The sequence below is a fragment of the Coptis chinensis genome, chromosome 7 (assembly GCF_015680905.1).
Source record: "Coptis chinensis isolate HL-2020 chromosome 7, ASM1568090v1, whole genome shotgun sequence".
NCBI lineage: Eukaryota > Viridiplantae > Streptophyta > Magnoliopsida > Ranunculales > Ranunculaceae > Coptis > Coptis chinensis.
In genome coordinates, this window is record NC_141462.1 from 446,924 (window position 1) to 463,853 (window position 16,930).

General features: G+C 36.2%; 1 protein-coding gene across 1 annotated transcript in view; it reads left to right on the top strand.

Moving 5' to 3' along the window:
• Positions 1-8,220, top strand: part of TOP6B (topoisomerase 6 subunit B) — a 39,086-nt gene extending 30,866 nt beyond the window's left edge. The window contains exons 18-19 of the mRNA XM_086571946.1: positions 7,632-7,807; positions 7,931-8,220. Coding sequence (XP_086428072.1) covers positions 7,632-7,794 — 163 coding nt within the window. The 3' untranslated portion in view covers positions 7,795-7,807; positions 7,931-8,220. The remainder of the gene's footprint in view (positions 1-7,631; positions 7,808-7,930) is intronic.
• Positions 8,221-16,930: the final 8,710 nt, after the last annotated feature.

The following is a 16,930-nucleotide window of genomic DNA, read 5'->3' on the forward strand; positions in this document are numbered from 1 at the left end:
ATCGTAAACCCACCGAATCTCTTCGTCGGGGTTGGAAGTTAGACACGGGGTTCGGTGTAGAGCCATTTGAGTCTCGAGAGATTGGGATCCCTCTTTGGATAGTTTGTCGGTGTTGTTTGAGTCACTTTTACGCACCATATCCTCATCCAATAAAAGCCTTTGTTTTGGTCGGACTTGGACTCACATGCTGACTAGACTCATGCCGACTTCCCATGCCCCGGTGGGCTCACATCCAATGGATGCAAAAGCTATTTGATGAAGCCATGTGGAACAACTATAAAATGGATGAAAAAGAGAGGACCGGATTCATTTTCTTGACTTTATTTTTCTATTCTCAAATGTAAACCGAGGAGAAAGAAATGAGAGAACATTGTAAAACAAAGCATTAATGAATAAAAAACTTTAGTGATCTTTATCTTTCTCTTCTTGTATTTCACATTGGCGTCGTCCGTTCTTTAAGAAACACATTCAAGTTTTCTTGGTTGAGCGAAACTGATGAAGAGGAGATTGATTTGTCAATTGAGTTTTTTCTTATTTTCCACCATTAATGCTTCATGAAAAAGCTTCAAACATGAAGTTCAAAGAGAGAAACGAAAACAGAGAAGAAGTGATGAAGATGTGCTCGACCTTCGAAACAACCGAACTATCGAGATAAGTTTCTTGAACTCATTTTGTTATAAGTTTCTTGAACTCATTCTTTAATTCGTTATTGATTTTAATTCGTTAATACTGTGATGATGATTCTTGGATGAGAAAATGGGTATTGAAAAATCCGATTGGTTATATGATTATTGGTGGTGAAGAGGGGTATATGATTGTGATTATAGTAGCTAAACTCCATGTGTCGTTGGTGCTGGGTGCATGATGTTTGTGGTTGTCATTTGATTGACATTAAATTTTGAGGAGTCTTTGCGTGCTAGGAGTTCTAAAAGAAAAGAACTAATAACAGACCAATTTCGATACCGAGGGTCGAGTTATACAACCCAAGTTCGATACAGATACCGAGTCAAGTAGCAATAAAAATTTCGATACCGAGGTCGAGTGCGACAACAGAAACCAACCAACCAAACTCAACAGAACACAATTATCCGATACCAACAGCACAACTTCGATACCCAACCCGACTTCAATACCGATACTAATATTTGGATACATGGATATTCCGATACTTGGTATCGAAATTGATCACTTGGAGGTACAATAGATCATTTGGGCTGACATTTCATTGCCGAATTAGAGATAATCACTTGGGGGGTTGATATGTCGATATCCGATATAAACAAACCATTTGGAGCCAATGGTAGAGAAATTCGTGGAGCCTAATATCATTTACATGGAGTGACTCTCAAGGACAAAAATGTCGAAAAAGTAACTCTCAAGGACACCTTTTTATTTTTGTAACTCACAAGGACCGGGTAGATGAAAGTTCAAGTATACCCTTGACGCGAAATAAAAAACGGATCGGGTAGATGAAATGTCAAGTATACCCCTAATGCGAAATAATTAACGGCCCGACCCAGACGAAACGACCTGGTGTATTTAGTATGAACATTGAATGTTCATACATGAACATTCGTCTTTGGGTATGAATATTGATTGGGTATGAACATTCAATGTACGTTCATAGTCCTTTGGGTATAAACATTAGATGTTCATAGTCCTTGGGTATGAACATTCAATGTTCACAGTCCTTGGGTATGAATATTGATTGGGTATGAACATTCAATGTTCATAGTCCTTTGGGTATGAACATTCGATGTTCACAGTCCTTGGGTATGAACATTGATTGGGTATGGACATTCAATGTTCATAGTCCTTTGGGTATGAACATTCGATGTTCATAGTCCTTGGTCCTTTGGGTATGAACATTGAATGTTCATAGTCCTTTGGGTATGAACATTCGATGTTCATAGTCCTTGGTCCTTTGGGTATGAACATTAAATGTTCATAGTCTTTGAGTATGAACATTGATTGGGTATGAACATTGAATGTTCATAGTCCTTTGGGTATGAACATTCAATGTTCATTATGAACATTCAATGTTCATAGTCCTTTGGGTATGAACATTCAATGTTCATACATCAATATATTGTATAAGGTACATTCACCTATTTGGATATGAACAATCATTGTTCATACACCAGTAGAAAGTATGAACACTCATTGTTCATACACCAGTAGAAAGTATGAACACTCATTGTTCATAGTAAAATGACATAAAGGATAAAATTGGAAATATTTATTTTAAATTCGGGCCATTTGTCCTTGAGGGTTATTTTCACGAAAGGGTATAACTGACATTTAAAAAAAGTAAAATGGCCGGGCCAACTTATTTTGTCCTTGAGGGTTACTAAATTTGAAATCGTGGGTTCGTGAGTTACTAATTGTTAGAACTTGTCCTTGTGAGTTACTCACCAAAAACCGTGTCCTCTAGACTTCATTTTCTCCAAAATTGGGTGTTAGGCCCAATTTCTTGTACTAATTGCTGGAGCTGGGCTGATATAGAAAATTCACTTGGGGCCACAATAGATATGCCAATCAGGACCAACATAAATAGATCACTTGGGGACAAAAAATTTATTGATGATGTAAGGCTATTCACCTCGATATTTCATTGATGATTTAAGGTGAGGAAGGATATTTTAAATAACCGATATTTGCAATTATCACTTGGGGGCGACATATCAAATACTGATATGAAATTATCTTGGGGGCAACTTTTAATGATAATATGGATCGATGAATTGGAGATTGGATAAAGAGCTCAAATTTTTTTTTTTATCAAAAATTTTCATTTATCAAATCCTATTTTGAATTCAAAAATTTCATTGCCAAAATCCTAATTTTGATTCAAAAATTCCTTTGATCAAAATCAAATCCTATTTCAATTCAAAATTTTCTTTTTATCAAATTTTATTCCAAATTCAAAAAATTTAATTGTCAAAAAATTCTTTATATCAAAATTCTACTTCAAATTCATAATTTCCAAGTTGTGGAGAATCCTTGTGAGTGCTCTAACGATCGTCTCTTATGTTATTCAAGAATCGATGTATGGCCAAAGGCAAAATCCTAACTAAAGTTCAAAAATTTGTTGAGTTGTGGAGAATCCTTGTGAATGCTCACGATCGCCTCTTATGTTATTCAAGAACAATGTATGGCCAAAGGCAAAATCCTAAGCTCAAAAATAAAAATAAAAATGGCATCTCGAATTTCCAAAAATAAAAATAAAAATGGCATCTCGAATTTTCAAAAATTAATTGCAAAAATTGCCATCTCGAATTTCGAAAAATTACTTACAAAAATTCCCATCTCGGATGAACTGTGTCGATGAACAATGTCGATGCACAGGATCGGATAAATAGTGTATCGAGGTTTTACTAGTATCGAATGAACAATACCGATGCGCAGATCGGATAAATAGTGTATCGAGGTACAATATCGAATGAACAATGCTGATGACTAGTATCATGTGAACAGTGTCGATGGACAGTATCAGTGCACAGTGCCGGTGCGCAATATCGAGGTGAACAATGTCGGACGAACAATAAAAAATCAAATCAAATCATCGATTTTCAAGTTTATTTTCTATTGCTTCTCGAAATCTTCAAATTTTCACTTATAATACAATTTTCACCGATATTCGCCATTATTTCACTAATTTCTAATACAATATCGGCTAGAGAGCCAATATATTCATATAAATTTCAGGTACAAAGGCAAGATACAAAGATGGACACATGTCACAAAATTATTGGATGAAGCCATGTGGAGCAACTATAAAAAGATTGGATGCAAAAGAGAGGGGACCAGATTCATTTCTCACACTTTATTTTTCTATTTCTCACAGGTAAACCACAGAGAGGAATGAGAGAACATTGTAAAACACCATTAATGAATAAGAAAAGCTTAGTGATCTTTATCTTTATCTTCTTGTATCTCACACTTAGTTTGACAAAAAATGTTGGATATTGGTCGATCAAGATCTACACTGCTCCAATTATCGACAAAGTCAGAGATGAGGACCAACGTTTGAGTTGTATGCCTTGTTAGCAATTCGGGATACGGCAAAAATATGGTATGGGAATAATTCAAGAATTATTCGGTGACTCAAAAACGGCACGGGTCAAACATTCATAATACGGCATTTATGCGGTGTTTAATTATCTGGCGTTTTAAACATTTGGTTGCAAAAATTGAAAAGTCAAAAATTCATGATATTATGTTAGTAAATATTAATAATAGTTGTCATTCTCTACAACATAACAAACATATCCAAGCAATTTAGCTATGAAAACATTGAAACCAATTGAACGGTCTATATAGGTACCTTCATTTATTTGTTTTTATTTGAAATTACAGTTCAAACTTCAAAATACACACACCATGGCATGACAATTTAAATATTGCTCAAAAAGTATAAAACAAAGCTTTTGGATTAATTTATCACTAAGAATGTAAGAGTAGGGGACTTAAAGTAAGAGTTAGAACATAAAGTACATAAAAATAACAAAAGTTTAAACCAATTTTCATTCAATTTTTATTTTTTATTTTTATTTGTAAAACCGTATTATATTTTTCAAGGCAAAAATCGCAAATTATTTTAAAATTTTCAAACATTCGGAAGTATTAAACGTATGACCCTTCAAAAATTCGATTCGCGAATAATTCGACAAATTACTAACAAGGGTTGTATGTTGTCCCGTCAAACGTTTCCCTGAACTACTACTACATTGTCATTGTCCAGATACTTCCCACCATGTTACCATGTTACCGACTCTCTGGCATCATATTATATATATGTGACAAGACATATGTGCTTAGAACCATAAAAAAAAATCGAGATGTCCTCATCTTTCCTTGGTGGAATTTTTGGTATGATCGATGATTTTAGCTAGCTTTAAGAAATGAAGTCAATTGGCAAATTAAAGAACTTCTTGATCTTCCTTATTTGTAGTCTTGTTAGTATTTGCCCGTGCCGTACGACACTGTTGCAAAAAATCCATCCCAAATCCACCGCTTAAAAAGCCCAACAATCCAAATGGTGTAAAGAGGCTAAAAAACAGTGTTCTAAAAATCGGTCTGAGTGGCCGCCAAAGCAATCTCTAGGCCCTAGGCAGTGCCCAACCGACTTGTCTATCTAGGTCCAAAGTCGTTTAAAAAATCGGTGGACCGATTAGGCGGACTAATCGGCCTCTAGGCGGTCCAGTTTTTTTTTTTCGAATGATTAAATGTCAAAATTAAAGACCGCGGTAGGCTTAAGATTTGAATGAATTTAAAAAACTAAAGTCTAATGTGAATTACATGTGACTATAAGAAATAATATGTTTTTATATGAAGTCGATTTTCTTCAAATATTACGCATTTTTGTAATAAGTATATTTGTCTGTGTTTATTTTTTGAGTTATGGTAAATGATTTTCTTCATTTCTTATAATATTAATATAGATGTGTATTATTATATATATTATAAGATATATTAGGAAAAAAAACCCGCCTAGCCCGTCTAGGCGCTCTCCCACCGCTCGACTACCGCCTAGCGTTTTTTACAATATTGCTAAAAAGCACATCCCAAATAGTTAAGAGTGTTCAGTCACAATGCGTAAATGGCCTAACGTTAAAAGCCTAGCCCGCGCAGTAGCCTTTGTTCACCAAATGGTTATGGATTGACTTAATAAAATTGCACACACCCATCATCCTTCAGATTTTCCATGTCGTAACTTAATCCAAAAGTTAGGGGTGGTGGGTATATATTTATCGACCACACCTAGTTTGTTATAGAGATGATGTCCGTGATCTATGGAAAATATATATCGTAGAAAAGGAAGATGTGGATATCAGTCAACAATCTATACAATTTTAAAAAAGATAAAATCTAAGGTACGCATGTTGTACCGGTACTCTCTCATCTGGCCTGGGCCCTACATCAGGCAGGGGATTCGTGTGTATTGCATGGCAGAGTCTTTATTCAAGGCTCTAGATGCTAGCACAGCCATACAGCAGGCGCACTCTAGAACTGCTATTAAAAAAAAGGGAAGGGTTCTATGGACATATTTTATCTTGACGCGTAAACAAACTCAAAATCGTTAGGGCATTTATAAGTTTCGGATTAGGTTAATATTTTGTAGATATGATCTTCTAACTATTCTAAATATTGTCACAAATAATAAAAAATAATAATAATAATAATAATCTAAACTTACCAAATATAGTATAAAAAATGGTGAAAATGAACGATCTATAATTAGCCAAATTCTGTAAATTGTTAACCGTGATTTGGCAAGTTTGGAATTTTTCGATTTTTTGATTATTTGTGACAATGTTTAGAATATTTAGAAAGATCATATCTACAAAATATTAATTTAATCCAAAACTTATAAATGTCCTAACGATTTTGAGTTTGTTTGCGTGTCAAGATAAAATATGTCCCTAGAAACCTCTCCCCTAAAAACGTATTTATAGATTGTCGGCAATAGTATTCTAACTTTAGTGACTATAGTATACGACAATCTATCAGTCCACAATAGTATTCTCACGTTAATGACCACTAATCACTGTACACGTGGTACCCACGTGGGGCATATTGAAGTTTTTTATTTTATTTTTTTTATTAATTTATACATTTAAAATTACTATTGTACCCTTAGGTACGAACAGGACCGACCGAAGCCCACATATTTATAAAAAAACTATTTTAAAATAGCAAAATTACCATTTTATCCCTCCAAAAACAAAAAAATTAAAAAATTAAAAAAATTGTAAAATGACAAAACTGCCCCTGTAACATACGTGAAACAGTATTCATCATACCCAATCTTTTTCTATATAGTAAGATACATCTCAATGCAAAATCAATGGTTGGCTACAACTTAACCTGTACTAATTCCCTCTCGAGTCTCAACTTGACACTTGCCAAATCCCATTTTCTCTCTCTTGTCCCGCAACATTATTTTTTCTCTACTCTCTCTCATCTAGGGGGTATAACGATGTATAAATAGTGCACTACTTTTCTAATTTTGTTATTTGGACGGAGTGTTTCTCGGCAGAGTATTTCTCCCTGAGTAAATCTCTCTGCCTGTGAGCGTTAAGATCTTGTTGGTGGTCTCATACTCGTCAAAACAAGGTGTTAATCAGGTTCAACCAGCATAAATTTCTGCCAATCACTTGGATCTGAGCTTGTTAATTTTGAGAATCACAGAACAGGATTCATGTTAACTGTGAACCCACTATCCCATATTCATCAATGAGAATCTCCTTTTCTTGGAATTCATTGATATCGTATTTTCCGTACTCAAGAAAATTATTATTAGATAATACCGAGTTATGATATAATTTTTGTTTGTGATTCCATTGCTGATCTGAATGGATTTCTCTGACCTAACTTCGAGTTGGTGGCCCTTTGAACACCCCACTGTATAGAACTCTTCATGCAACCCAGAATGCGACCACCATCTCTCCCCCCCTGGTTAGGGACTCGTCCCGTCAAGTAGGTCAGAACCGTCTAATAGTGTACTGGTGTCATTCTTCCCTTGGTTTAAGTATCATATATGAAGGTGACCGGTGAGCCCATGGCGAACATTTTTGGTGGGCGTACCAACAGTTTGCACACTATTGACGTGTAACTGCTATCTGAAGGTACATACCTGACGTCACGAATGCCATACACGGTATCTTGAGTGATACCGCTCAGCAACATGCAAAGAAGAGACGCTATGAGGGAGAGGAAGCTGAAGTGCTAAAGAAAGTGTCAGCAAAAGTCCTTACTAAAGAAATGCTAAGAGAAGAACTCGATCGCTAAACATGTTGAGCAGGTGACTTATTTTGTCAACTCTTATGTATATCTAATGCAAGAAAGTTCATCTGTCTTTATAGTCTGTAGAAGAGATAGGATAGACATCAGTCTTTACTAAAGTATTGGTTTCTTGAAAATGCAGGTGGATTATGAAATGGCATTGGATTATGCTATGCAGAGTGGAGTAAGTGAGGAACCCAGAGAAGCCATATATATACAGGCACTGGAAGGTGGACATAACTTCACTGATTTCCACAGTTCTGTCTGTGTCTTGAGACTCTTCCACAACACGTTTAAGAGTTGATTCATTATTCTTTCTATGGTCTCCACTGTCCAAGTTTTCATTGATACTGTCTGTTTGGCTGCAAGAGATATTGTATTACTTAACTATGATTAGGTGATACAAGTCATGAGATGGAGTACTTGTGTGTCTGCCTCTTATCCTATCACATGTTTTACTTGGCTACTGTTTGGTTGACATTCACACCTATATACTCATTTTTTATATCATACAAAAGAAAAACTAAAAAAAAAAAAAAAAACATATACAAAATTTGCAAATAAAAACTTAAAAACAAATAAAAACTAATAAACAAATAAAAGGGAAAAAAAAAAACTCTAATTAAATATTGAATACATAAGCACCCAATTGATTTATACAAAAAACATCCCAAAAAAAAAAAAAAAAAATCCCAATTTGATTAATAATGTGAAGATTTAAACACTACTTTTTGGAGAAAAAAAAAAGTTTTAATGTGAGAAAATAAAAAAGGTGGAGAGAAAAAAAAAAATACATAAGATTTATAGTTCCATTAATAAGATTCCCATGAAAAGAGAGAAGGAGAAAAGAGATAGGGAACACATTCTTTATGTGTTTTTATTATTTTTATTTTTTTCTCTTTCATGGATAGAAAACACGTTTTAGTGAATCTGGACTTTTCCTTTGGATTTGCTTATCCACACTTTTGTGTTCCCGCAATTCAAGGGGCTTACTAGAGTATCCACGTTTTAGACAGACCAAACACCTATACAAGATAAACATGACTACCACGTCACCAATTCCTGAATATGGACTCTCTAAATGTAGCATTACAGTGCCAGTGAGCCATATATTTCCAATTAAGATTTCCTCGTTTTTTCAATTAATGGAACTTTAGGTTGGGACAATCCAAATTCATTGTTGTATTTCTTATAGAGAGATTTATTGACCTCGAATTCATGTAAACATTCAATTACTTTGTACACAAAAACAGTCAGTATGGTCTATCGAAGAAAAATAAGTCAGTATGAATTTCTTGCCATTGCACAATTGCACCTGAACTCTTCTATTTGTGCAGCTACTTTCTGATGCAAGATTTGGTTAAGACTCGCCCATAAAAAACAGGAAGAAAATTTGAAAATCAAACGCGCTTTTCCATCTACTACGACCACACTAACCGTTAACCGCTCAAATTAGCGTATCTCAAAACATCTCAAACACAAAGACGAGATGAATCTAAGTTTTATGTTTGGAGAAGAAGCAAGTGGCTTCAAATTTCTTAGAGGATATTCCAAACTAGGCTAAACTTAAATGTGTATTCACTGTGATAGCCAATCTATTATTGGTAGAATAACGTAGAGTAGTATGTATAACGGAAAGTCTCGACACATCGTCAGAGGCATAACACCGTTAGACAATTGCTCTCAAATGAAGTTATCTCAATCGATCAGTATAAGGTCTAAAGATAACATTGCGGATCTGCTTACAAAAGGTTTAACAAGAGAGCAAGTGGAACGATTATCTAGGGGAATGGACTTGAAGCCTTTGAGATATTCAACCAGGAGTCTTCATAATAGAAAAACCAACCTAGTTGACTGGAGATCACAAAATCTAGGTTCAAAGAGCCAACTGAATTATGTCTGTGACTCAACTAGCACTGGAGAGTAATATTATACTCTAACCTATTCCTATAATAAGAAAGTGCATATATCTGTCGCGAGAACCAGGATAAGTTATGCTTTTAATGATTTACTATATCTTGGAATGTTATGTTATCCAAGTAGAGTATTGCAGGATAGTCTTTAAAGAAATCACCTATGTGACTGTGAAGTGGGGCCACTTCTATGAGAATGCTAAGACAAATGTCTCAAAAGCACTCACTGAAACCAAAAAGTGTTCAAGGCCAATATGAACACAAACGTGAGAACCAACTGTGTTCGAGAAGGTATTACGTGAAGATGATTATCTAGGTTTATATAAATAGCTGACAGTTCAAGGATATTAATTGAAGTCTACTGATCGTCTAATTAAATCCGATCATCTTTCACTAAGACAAGTTCAAGGCCTCCCATGCAACTTGACCTGATGTGGTAACTTTTCATTTGAAATAGAACAAATATTCGATGTTTATAATAGAAGAAGCCAAATCATCATTCATGTGGAGAATTGTTAGAAAAATGGATATGCAATTGAAAGTTTATAATGTAGTGAACACATGGAACTTGAATTTGCACAAATCCATTGAGAAATGAATGAGTAATTTGTCTCCCAAGTTACCCCACTTGAGATGAAATGGGTTTCACTTGAAACAGTACGTAAAGAGAGAGAAAGAACCTTTGGAAAGAGGCAACGGTTCGAAATGTTGTTTTATGCCGAAAAGATGCGTCCTTTTGAAAAGTCACTATGGTGTTCCGAAAAGACATTGTGTTACTTCGAACAATTGTTTCGAAAAGTCACTATGTTGTTACGAAAAGACACTGTAAGTGTTGGTTCGAACAGTTACTGTGTTGGTTTGAAAAGACATTGTACGTGTTGGTCTGAACGGTTACTGTGTTGTTTCGAAAAGACACTATATGTGTTGGTTCGAAAAGGCACTGTGTTGTTTCGAAAAGACAAGGTACGTGTTTGTTCGAAAAGACACTTTGGTTCGAAACGTCACTTTGTTGTTTCAAAAATGCACCACTCTCATATAAATATCGGACGTTTTTGCATGAAGAAAGATTTCGGAAAAACCTCTCATCTCCTCTTTGTTCTTAGTAAAAACACAATGTTGAGTTCGCTGATTCTTTGGAATTGAAGTGTTGCTTTCCAAAGAAGGAAAAATCCATTCTATCTTGGGATTGGGAGACAGTTTTCCATCCAACCTTAAAGCACCGTGAGAGGGAAAATCTGTCTTAAAGACATAGTGAATCTTCACTAGACTCGGATTGAAGTTTTCGTACTTGGTACATAAAAAAGAAAGTTTTGTACTATTGTGGTAATTGGTAAAGTGTAAGTATAATTGGGTTGTGGCTCTTAACAATTCGTTGGGATATTTGAACTTCCCAATCAGAGAATTTCTGACATGCTTCATTATGATATTGAGTTGAAATGAACTAGGAATCTTTATATAAGATAAGGGTTGGGGTGGTTAGTGAGCACTTGTATATGCTTGATTGATGTGTAGGTAGAAATAGAGAGCATAATTGTGTGAATCTTTGTGGTGCTGATTTTTGGTTTTGAAGGAAGTAATATGCATGTATACTTAGTGAATGACATTTCAAAGAACTCAAGAAAGAATGGACCGTAGTGGCTGGAAATATGGGCCTGCAGTGACTGTCAAAGCCTAGAACTGGCCTCGGCAGGTCACGGAGAGCTGCCCCGCAAGCACCTTGTAGATGGCCTATGAAGCTTTTTTTAGGACTTCAAATTTTATGAAGTATGAAACTTGGGTATTTTGGACCATTCTAAAACCATTGTTTGGAACCATAGGAACTTTAGAAGCTAGTTTCTTAATTAGTTAGTAATCAACGCACAAGTTTATTAGCGGGATATGAGCAGGATTTGGATATGAGTAAGGCCTCCAGATACGCCTCCATACCCTTGAGATATGAGTTGGATTAGGAGGCGTTACACTTTTCCAACCTATTTTTTTCTTTGGCATGGTGAAAGTATCCAACAGATCGACTAACAGAGTATAGGTGACACATATTGGTTTGATTTGCATGCTCAATAAACGCGGACAAACATCATAGTTTCATCTTATTTTAGAACCAAAGTGCATATAGAAACAGAGTACATATTGCGTTACAATACAACGAGTGACACAATCTTATTTTATTGTCCACAATCTTATTTTATTGCGCTACAATACAACGGGATGTTGGCATAGAGTTGCCGCTGTATATCAGCTATAGTGCGTAGTAGGCCTAATTTTTTTTCATATCCTACTATGCACTGATATGCAGCCGCAGCTACATACCAATATTCCGTTGTATTGTAGCGCAATAAAATAAGATTGTGGGCAATAAAATAAGATTGTGTCACTCGTTGTATTGTAGGCATAATGGGTTTACTAGCGGTGCGATTATTTAGAAATTACGAAAGAAACAGACGCGTCTCTGACTCGGAAATCTGTAGCGACAAGTTCCACCAAATGCTCCCTCAACTGATTTGCATGCGCATTATAAACGGACACACATCACACATCATAGATTCATAGATTCATAGCTTCATCTTATTAGCACCAAAGTCTAGATACTAACAAAAGTCCATGTATTAGATGGGTCACTGTGGAGTGACACAAACTTATTTTATTGCGATACAGTACGTACGATTGTACGGAAGTGGCATATAGTTTATGCTGGCTGCACCACAGCAGCTTATTGGTTCACTAACGGTCCGATGATTTAACATGTTTTGGTACATAAGCATGCAAAGCGCTTACATGTTCCACGAAGGGCTCCCTCAGACCTAATGCATTGATTGTTACAAGCGAGAGAGTTGAAACAGGGTCCAGACCACGTCCCGCTTGGCCTTTCACATTCAGCCGCTTCCACCATAGTTGGTGTCTCTGCATCACAAACAAGTAACAATTTGATACATGCACACTTCAAGCTAGTTAACATATACCAGTTGATAAAATTAAAAAAATTAAAAAATGTAGTAATACTTTTATCACATGTACCAACTACAAAGTATAGTAGACAGTCCTACTTGTTTTGGTATATTCATCTTTTCTTTCTTACAACTGCGTGTGTTCTCACGCAAAATTTGGCCACAAGTACGAAGAATAGAGGGATGAAACGTTCTAAATATAATCTAAAATCTATTTTCAGGAGATGTGGCAACAGGGCACAGTATATTACAGGGAATAAAAGACCCACGTATACCGTATTACTAAACTTTTCCAATGTATCAAGGCCGGTAAGTAAGCATATATATTATGTTGTTAGTGAGATTAAACAATTGTAGATTGGTGTTGTGTACGTGCAACGGAAGCAGGTTGCAAACTAGCTTGCATGTCCTAGCTAGAAACTTGGGAATACGTACTCACCAAAAGTGTTGGACAGGACAAGAAATATTACAAAGAGAAGTGTAGAGAGAGTGAAAAAGCTGGTAACAGACTTGGCCATTTTTGTGCAGTGTTTTTTCTAGCTAGTTTCTGTATGAGCGAGAGATTGTGAATTTGTGATAACCTATTTATAGCAAGAGATGATCGAAATGATCGATTGGTCATATAGAAAAAACACGGCACAAAAAGAGACAATTACATCATGCAAGTGCGTGGCGAGACAATTACATCATGCAAGTGCGTGGCGAGACAATTACATCATGCAAGTGCGTGGCCCTTTTTGTGCCGTGTTTTTTCTAGCTAGTTTCTGTATGATTGAGCTGATGACATATCTAAAACAGTTTAAAGAAGGCGCTGGCTGTTAGCTACAGTCCTGCAACAGTATTTTATTAATTTTTTATATAATTTTTGGTCTCTTTAACCATTTTGATTAAATTACAAAACGCTCCATCAAAAAGTTAAGTCAATTTGAAATAATAATAAATACAGTTATGTCATTTAGACTTAACACACTTTTTCTACACCACCAGCTAAGACAGGGAATTGGTTCGGATAGACTCGAATCCGACCTGACCCGATTACTGAATATATTGGATTTGGGTTGCTTTTTATATCTGTTTATTTATTCGGGTCGGATTCTGATTCGGGTTCAGATATAATTTTTTGATTTTTTTTTAATTTTTAGTGTCATCTGATCGGGTTAGTTGGGTTCGGATATTCAATTTCAGTTTTAATCAGGTTCGGATTCGGATTCGGATCCTACCGAACCCGACCTGATCTCTGCCCTCATAACAGCTACTAAGCAATTAAAGACCATGGTTAACCCCTATCTATAGCAGGAGCCAGATGATCAATTGGTCTTCTGGTACTTATCGAATAGCTGGATTAATCTTGGACTTTGATTTTCGGAACGCATACCGTACATTCATAACGATGTAAATATCTAGTGCATGCGCTGTCGTCATTCATGAATACGATCTGCATATTCGATGGTCATATTTTCTAATGTCAGCTAGTGTCAAAACCTTATACGCACTTTAATATAGATATAGATTTTCATCATGTGGTGACGCGCGTTCGTTTCTTTTCAATGGAATTGGAGTTGCCGTCAAGACAATGAGTTTGACCAAATATCGTGATATTTGCCATTATTTCACTAATTTTTAATATAAAATCTTTATCGTACCGCAGCCCAAATTGATCGAATTATATCTGCAGAATTTCCCGACCCAGATAAGGATCCCTTGCTATTTGATACAATAAAGAGTTGTATGATCCATGGGCCGTGTGGTGTTAAAAATATGAACTCACCGTGTATGGAAAATAGCAAGTGCACAAAGCATTTTCCACATGAGTTTACAGACGCGACAACCATACAAAAAGACGGTTATCCACTTTATATGCGTCGCAACACGGGACGTGTCTATATAGTGAAAGACAAAGAGGTTGACAATAGGAACGTTGTCCCATATAATCCACAATTGGTGAGGATGTTTAATTGTCACATTAATGTCGAAGTGTGTGCGGGATTGCAATGTGTTAAGTACATCCACAAGTACATCTACAAGGGCAATGACAGAACAACAATGGTGTTGGGCCGGTGGAAATGAGATTAAACAAACATTGATGCGGATATATTGGACCACCGAAGCGGCTTGGCGGCTATTTGGGTTTTCCTTACATGAAGAGTTTCCAACTGTTGTAAGGTTATCTCTTCACTTGCCAGGTATTTAACACTTGATTAAATAATTTCCATCAATATACTATTAAGTTATACTAGAATGTCATACTGTTAAGTTATGATTTGTTGCCAAGTATGCATCATGTTGTGTTCAACCCTAAGGAACCGATGGAGAATATTCTTGAGAGGGCGAAACGACAAAAGTCGAGTCTCACTTCATTCTTCGACTGTTGTGCTTCAAATCCAGATGCTCGGGCCTATACTTACCAAGAATTCCCCGAGCACTTTGTTTGGCACAAAACAGAAAAGGTATGGACTAAAAGAAGCAGTGGTTATGCTATTGGCAGGATGTATTTTGCCAAGCCCAACGAGGGAGAGAGGTTTTACTTGCGTCTACTATTGACCATCGTAAAGGGCCCAACATCATTTGAGGATCTTCGCAAATTTGAAGGTATTCCTCATCCAACATTCAAGGCTGCGTGTGTTGCACGTGGACTTCTTGAAGATGATGGAGAGTGGATACATTGTTTAGAAAGCGGCGATAATGAATCTTGGATATCGCTAAGGAGATTGTTCGGCATTATTCATTTGGAATGCAATCCAAAGTGCAACCACATCCGTTGTGGGATAGATTCTCAATAAGTATATGTGATGACCTAGCTTACAAATTACTTAACTATCTTCAACATTCCTAATCCATCAAAAAGCGGTGATAGATATTATATTAATGCCTCCTTCATGTAGCCTATATTATATTATTAATACATAATTTTCCTCAAGAGGTGATGATTACGGGTTGCATCTATTGGAGCAGTTCCTCATGGAATCTAAAAACAAAACTCTAGAAGACTTTCCCCCGATGCCCCGACCACTAAAAAAATGGAACAAAGGGATTGGAAATAGACTAATTTGGGAGCAACGCCAACTCCAGTTTGATTTACAAGATGAACAAATCAATCGTAACATTGATCGTCTTAACAATGAGCAACGCCATGCGTTTGATACTGTGGTTGATTCAGTCATGCAAAATGCAGGGGGAATTTTCTTCTTAAATGGAGTTGTAGGTACATGAAAGACATTTGTGTATAATACAATTGCAGCTAAATCTCGTCATCTAGGACATATTGTGATTATTGTGATTGCAGTTGCCTCATCTGGTATTGCGTCACTTTTATTAGATGGTGGTAGAACAGCTCATTCAACTTTTTCTATTCCTTTTGATGTGTTGGAGAACTCTATGTGTGGCTTCAAAAAGGATTCGCTCCAAGCAGGTCTGTTTAAAGAAACAAAACTGATAATTTAGGATGAAGACTCGATGCAGCATAGGTTTTGTATTGAAGCAGTTGACCGTTCACTCCGGGATGTTTTTAATAATGAAAGACCATTTGGTGGAATCACTGTTGTTCTAGGCGGTGACTTCCGACAAATTCTGCCAGTTGTACTACAAGGTGAACGTGAGGATATTGAAGGTGCATCACTGAGAAGGTCTTTGCTCTGGAAACACGTCAATGTTTTATCTTTGGTGCAAAATATGATATTAGATAGTGACTTGCCAGAGAACGTGTTGTTCTCCAATTTCTTGATGGAGGTATTACTTAATTTCTTGAAAAAAATAATGCTTTTTGCTGACCATTTTAAATTATACACAATTACTCATCTCATATGCTCTCATTTGAAATTTTCAGGTTGGAATGAAACCAGAAGAAAGTGTTCAATTGCCGTCAGAGATTCAAAATTGTAGCAATCTTCATGACTTGCTAAATAATGTATATCCCGGTCTAAGTGGGCAGTATGAAGTTGACCCAAATTATTTGACCGAGCGGACTATCCTTTCAGCACGCAACGATGATGTTAGCACTATAAATGAAACTGCACTAGATATGTTTCCTGGGGAAGAAATTGTTTGCTTAGGTGCTGACAAGTTAGGCACTGCTAGTGTTGTTGATAGTGGAAACGCAAATAGCTATCCGACAGAGTACTTGAACTCACTCGATCCTTCTGGGTTGCCTCCATTCAAGCTTACTCTCAATAAAGGATGCCCAGTAATGTTGCTGAGAAATATAGCACCAACAGGTGGACTTTGTAACGGCACGCGCTTGATGATTGTGTGCACAAAGCCACATGTGGTGCAAGTTCTAATCTTAACTGG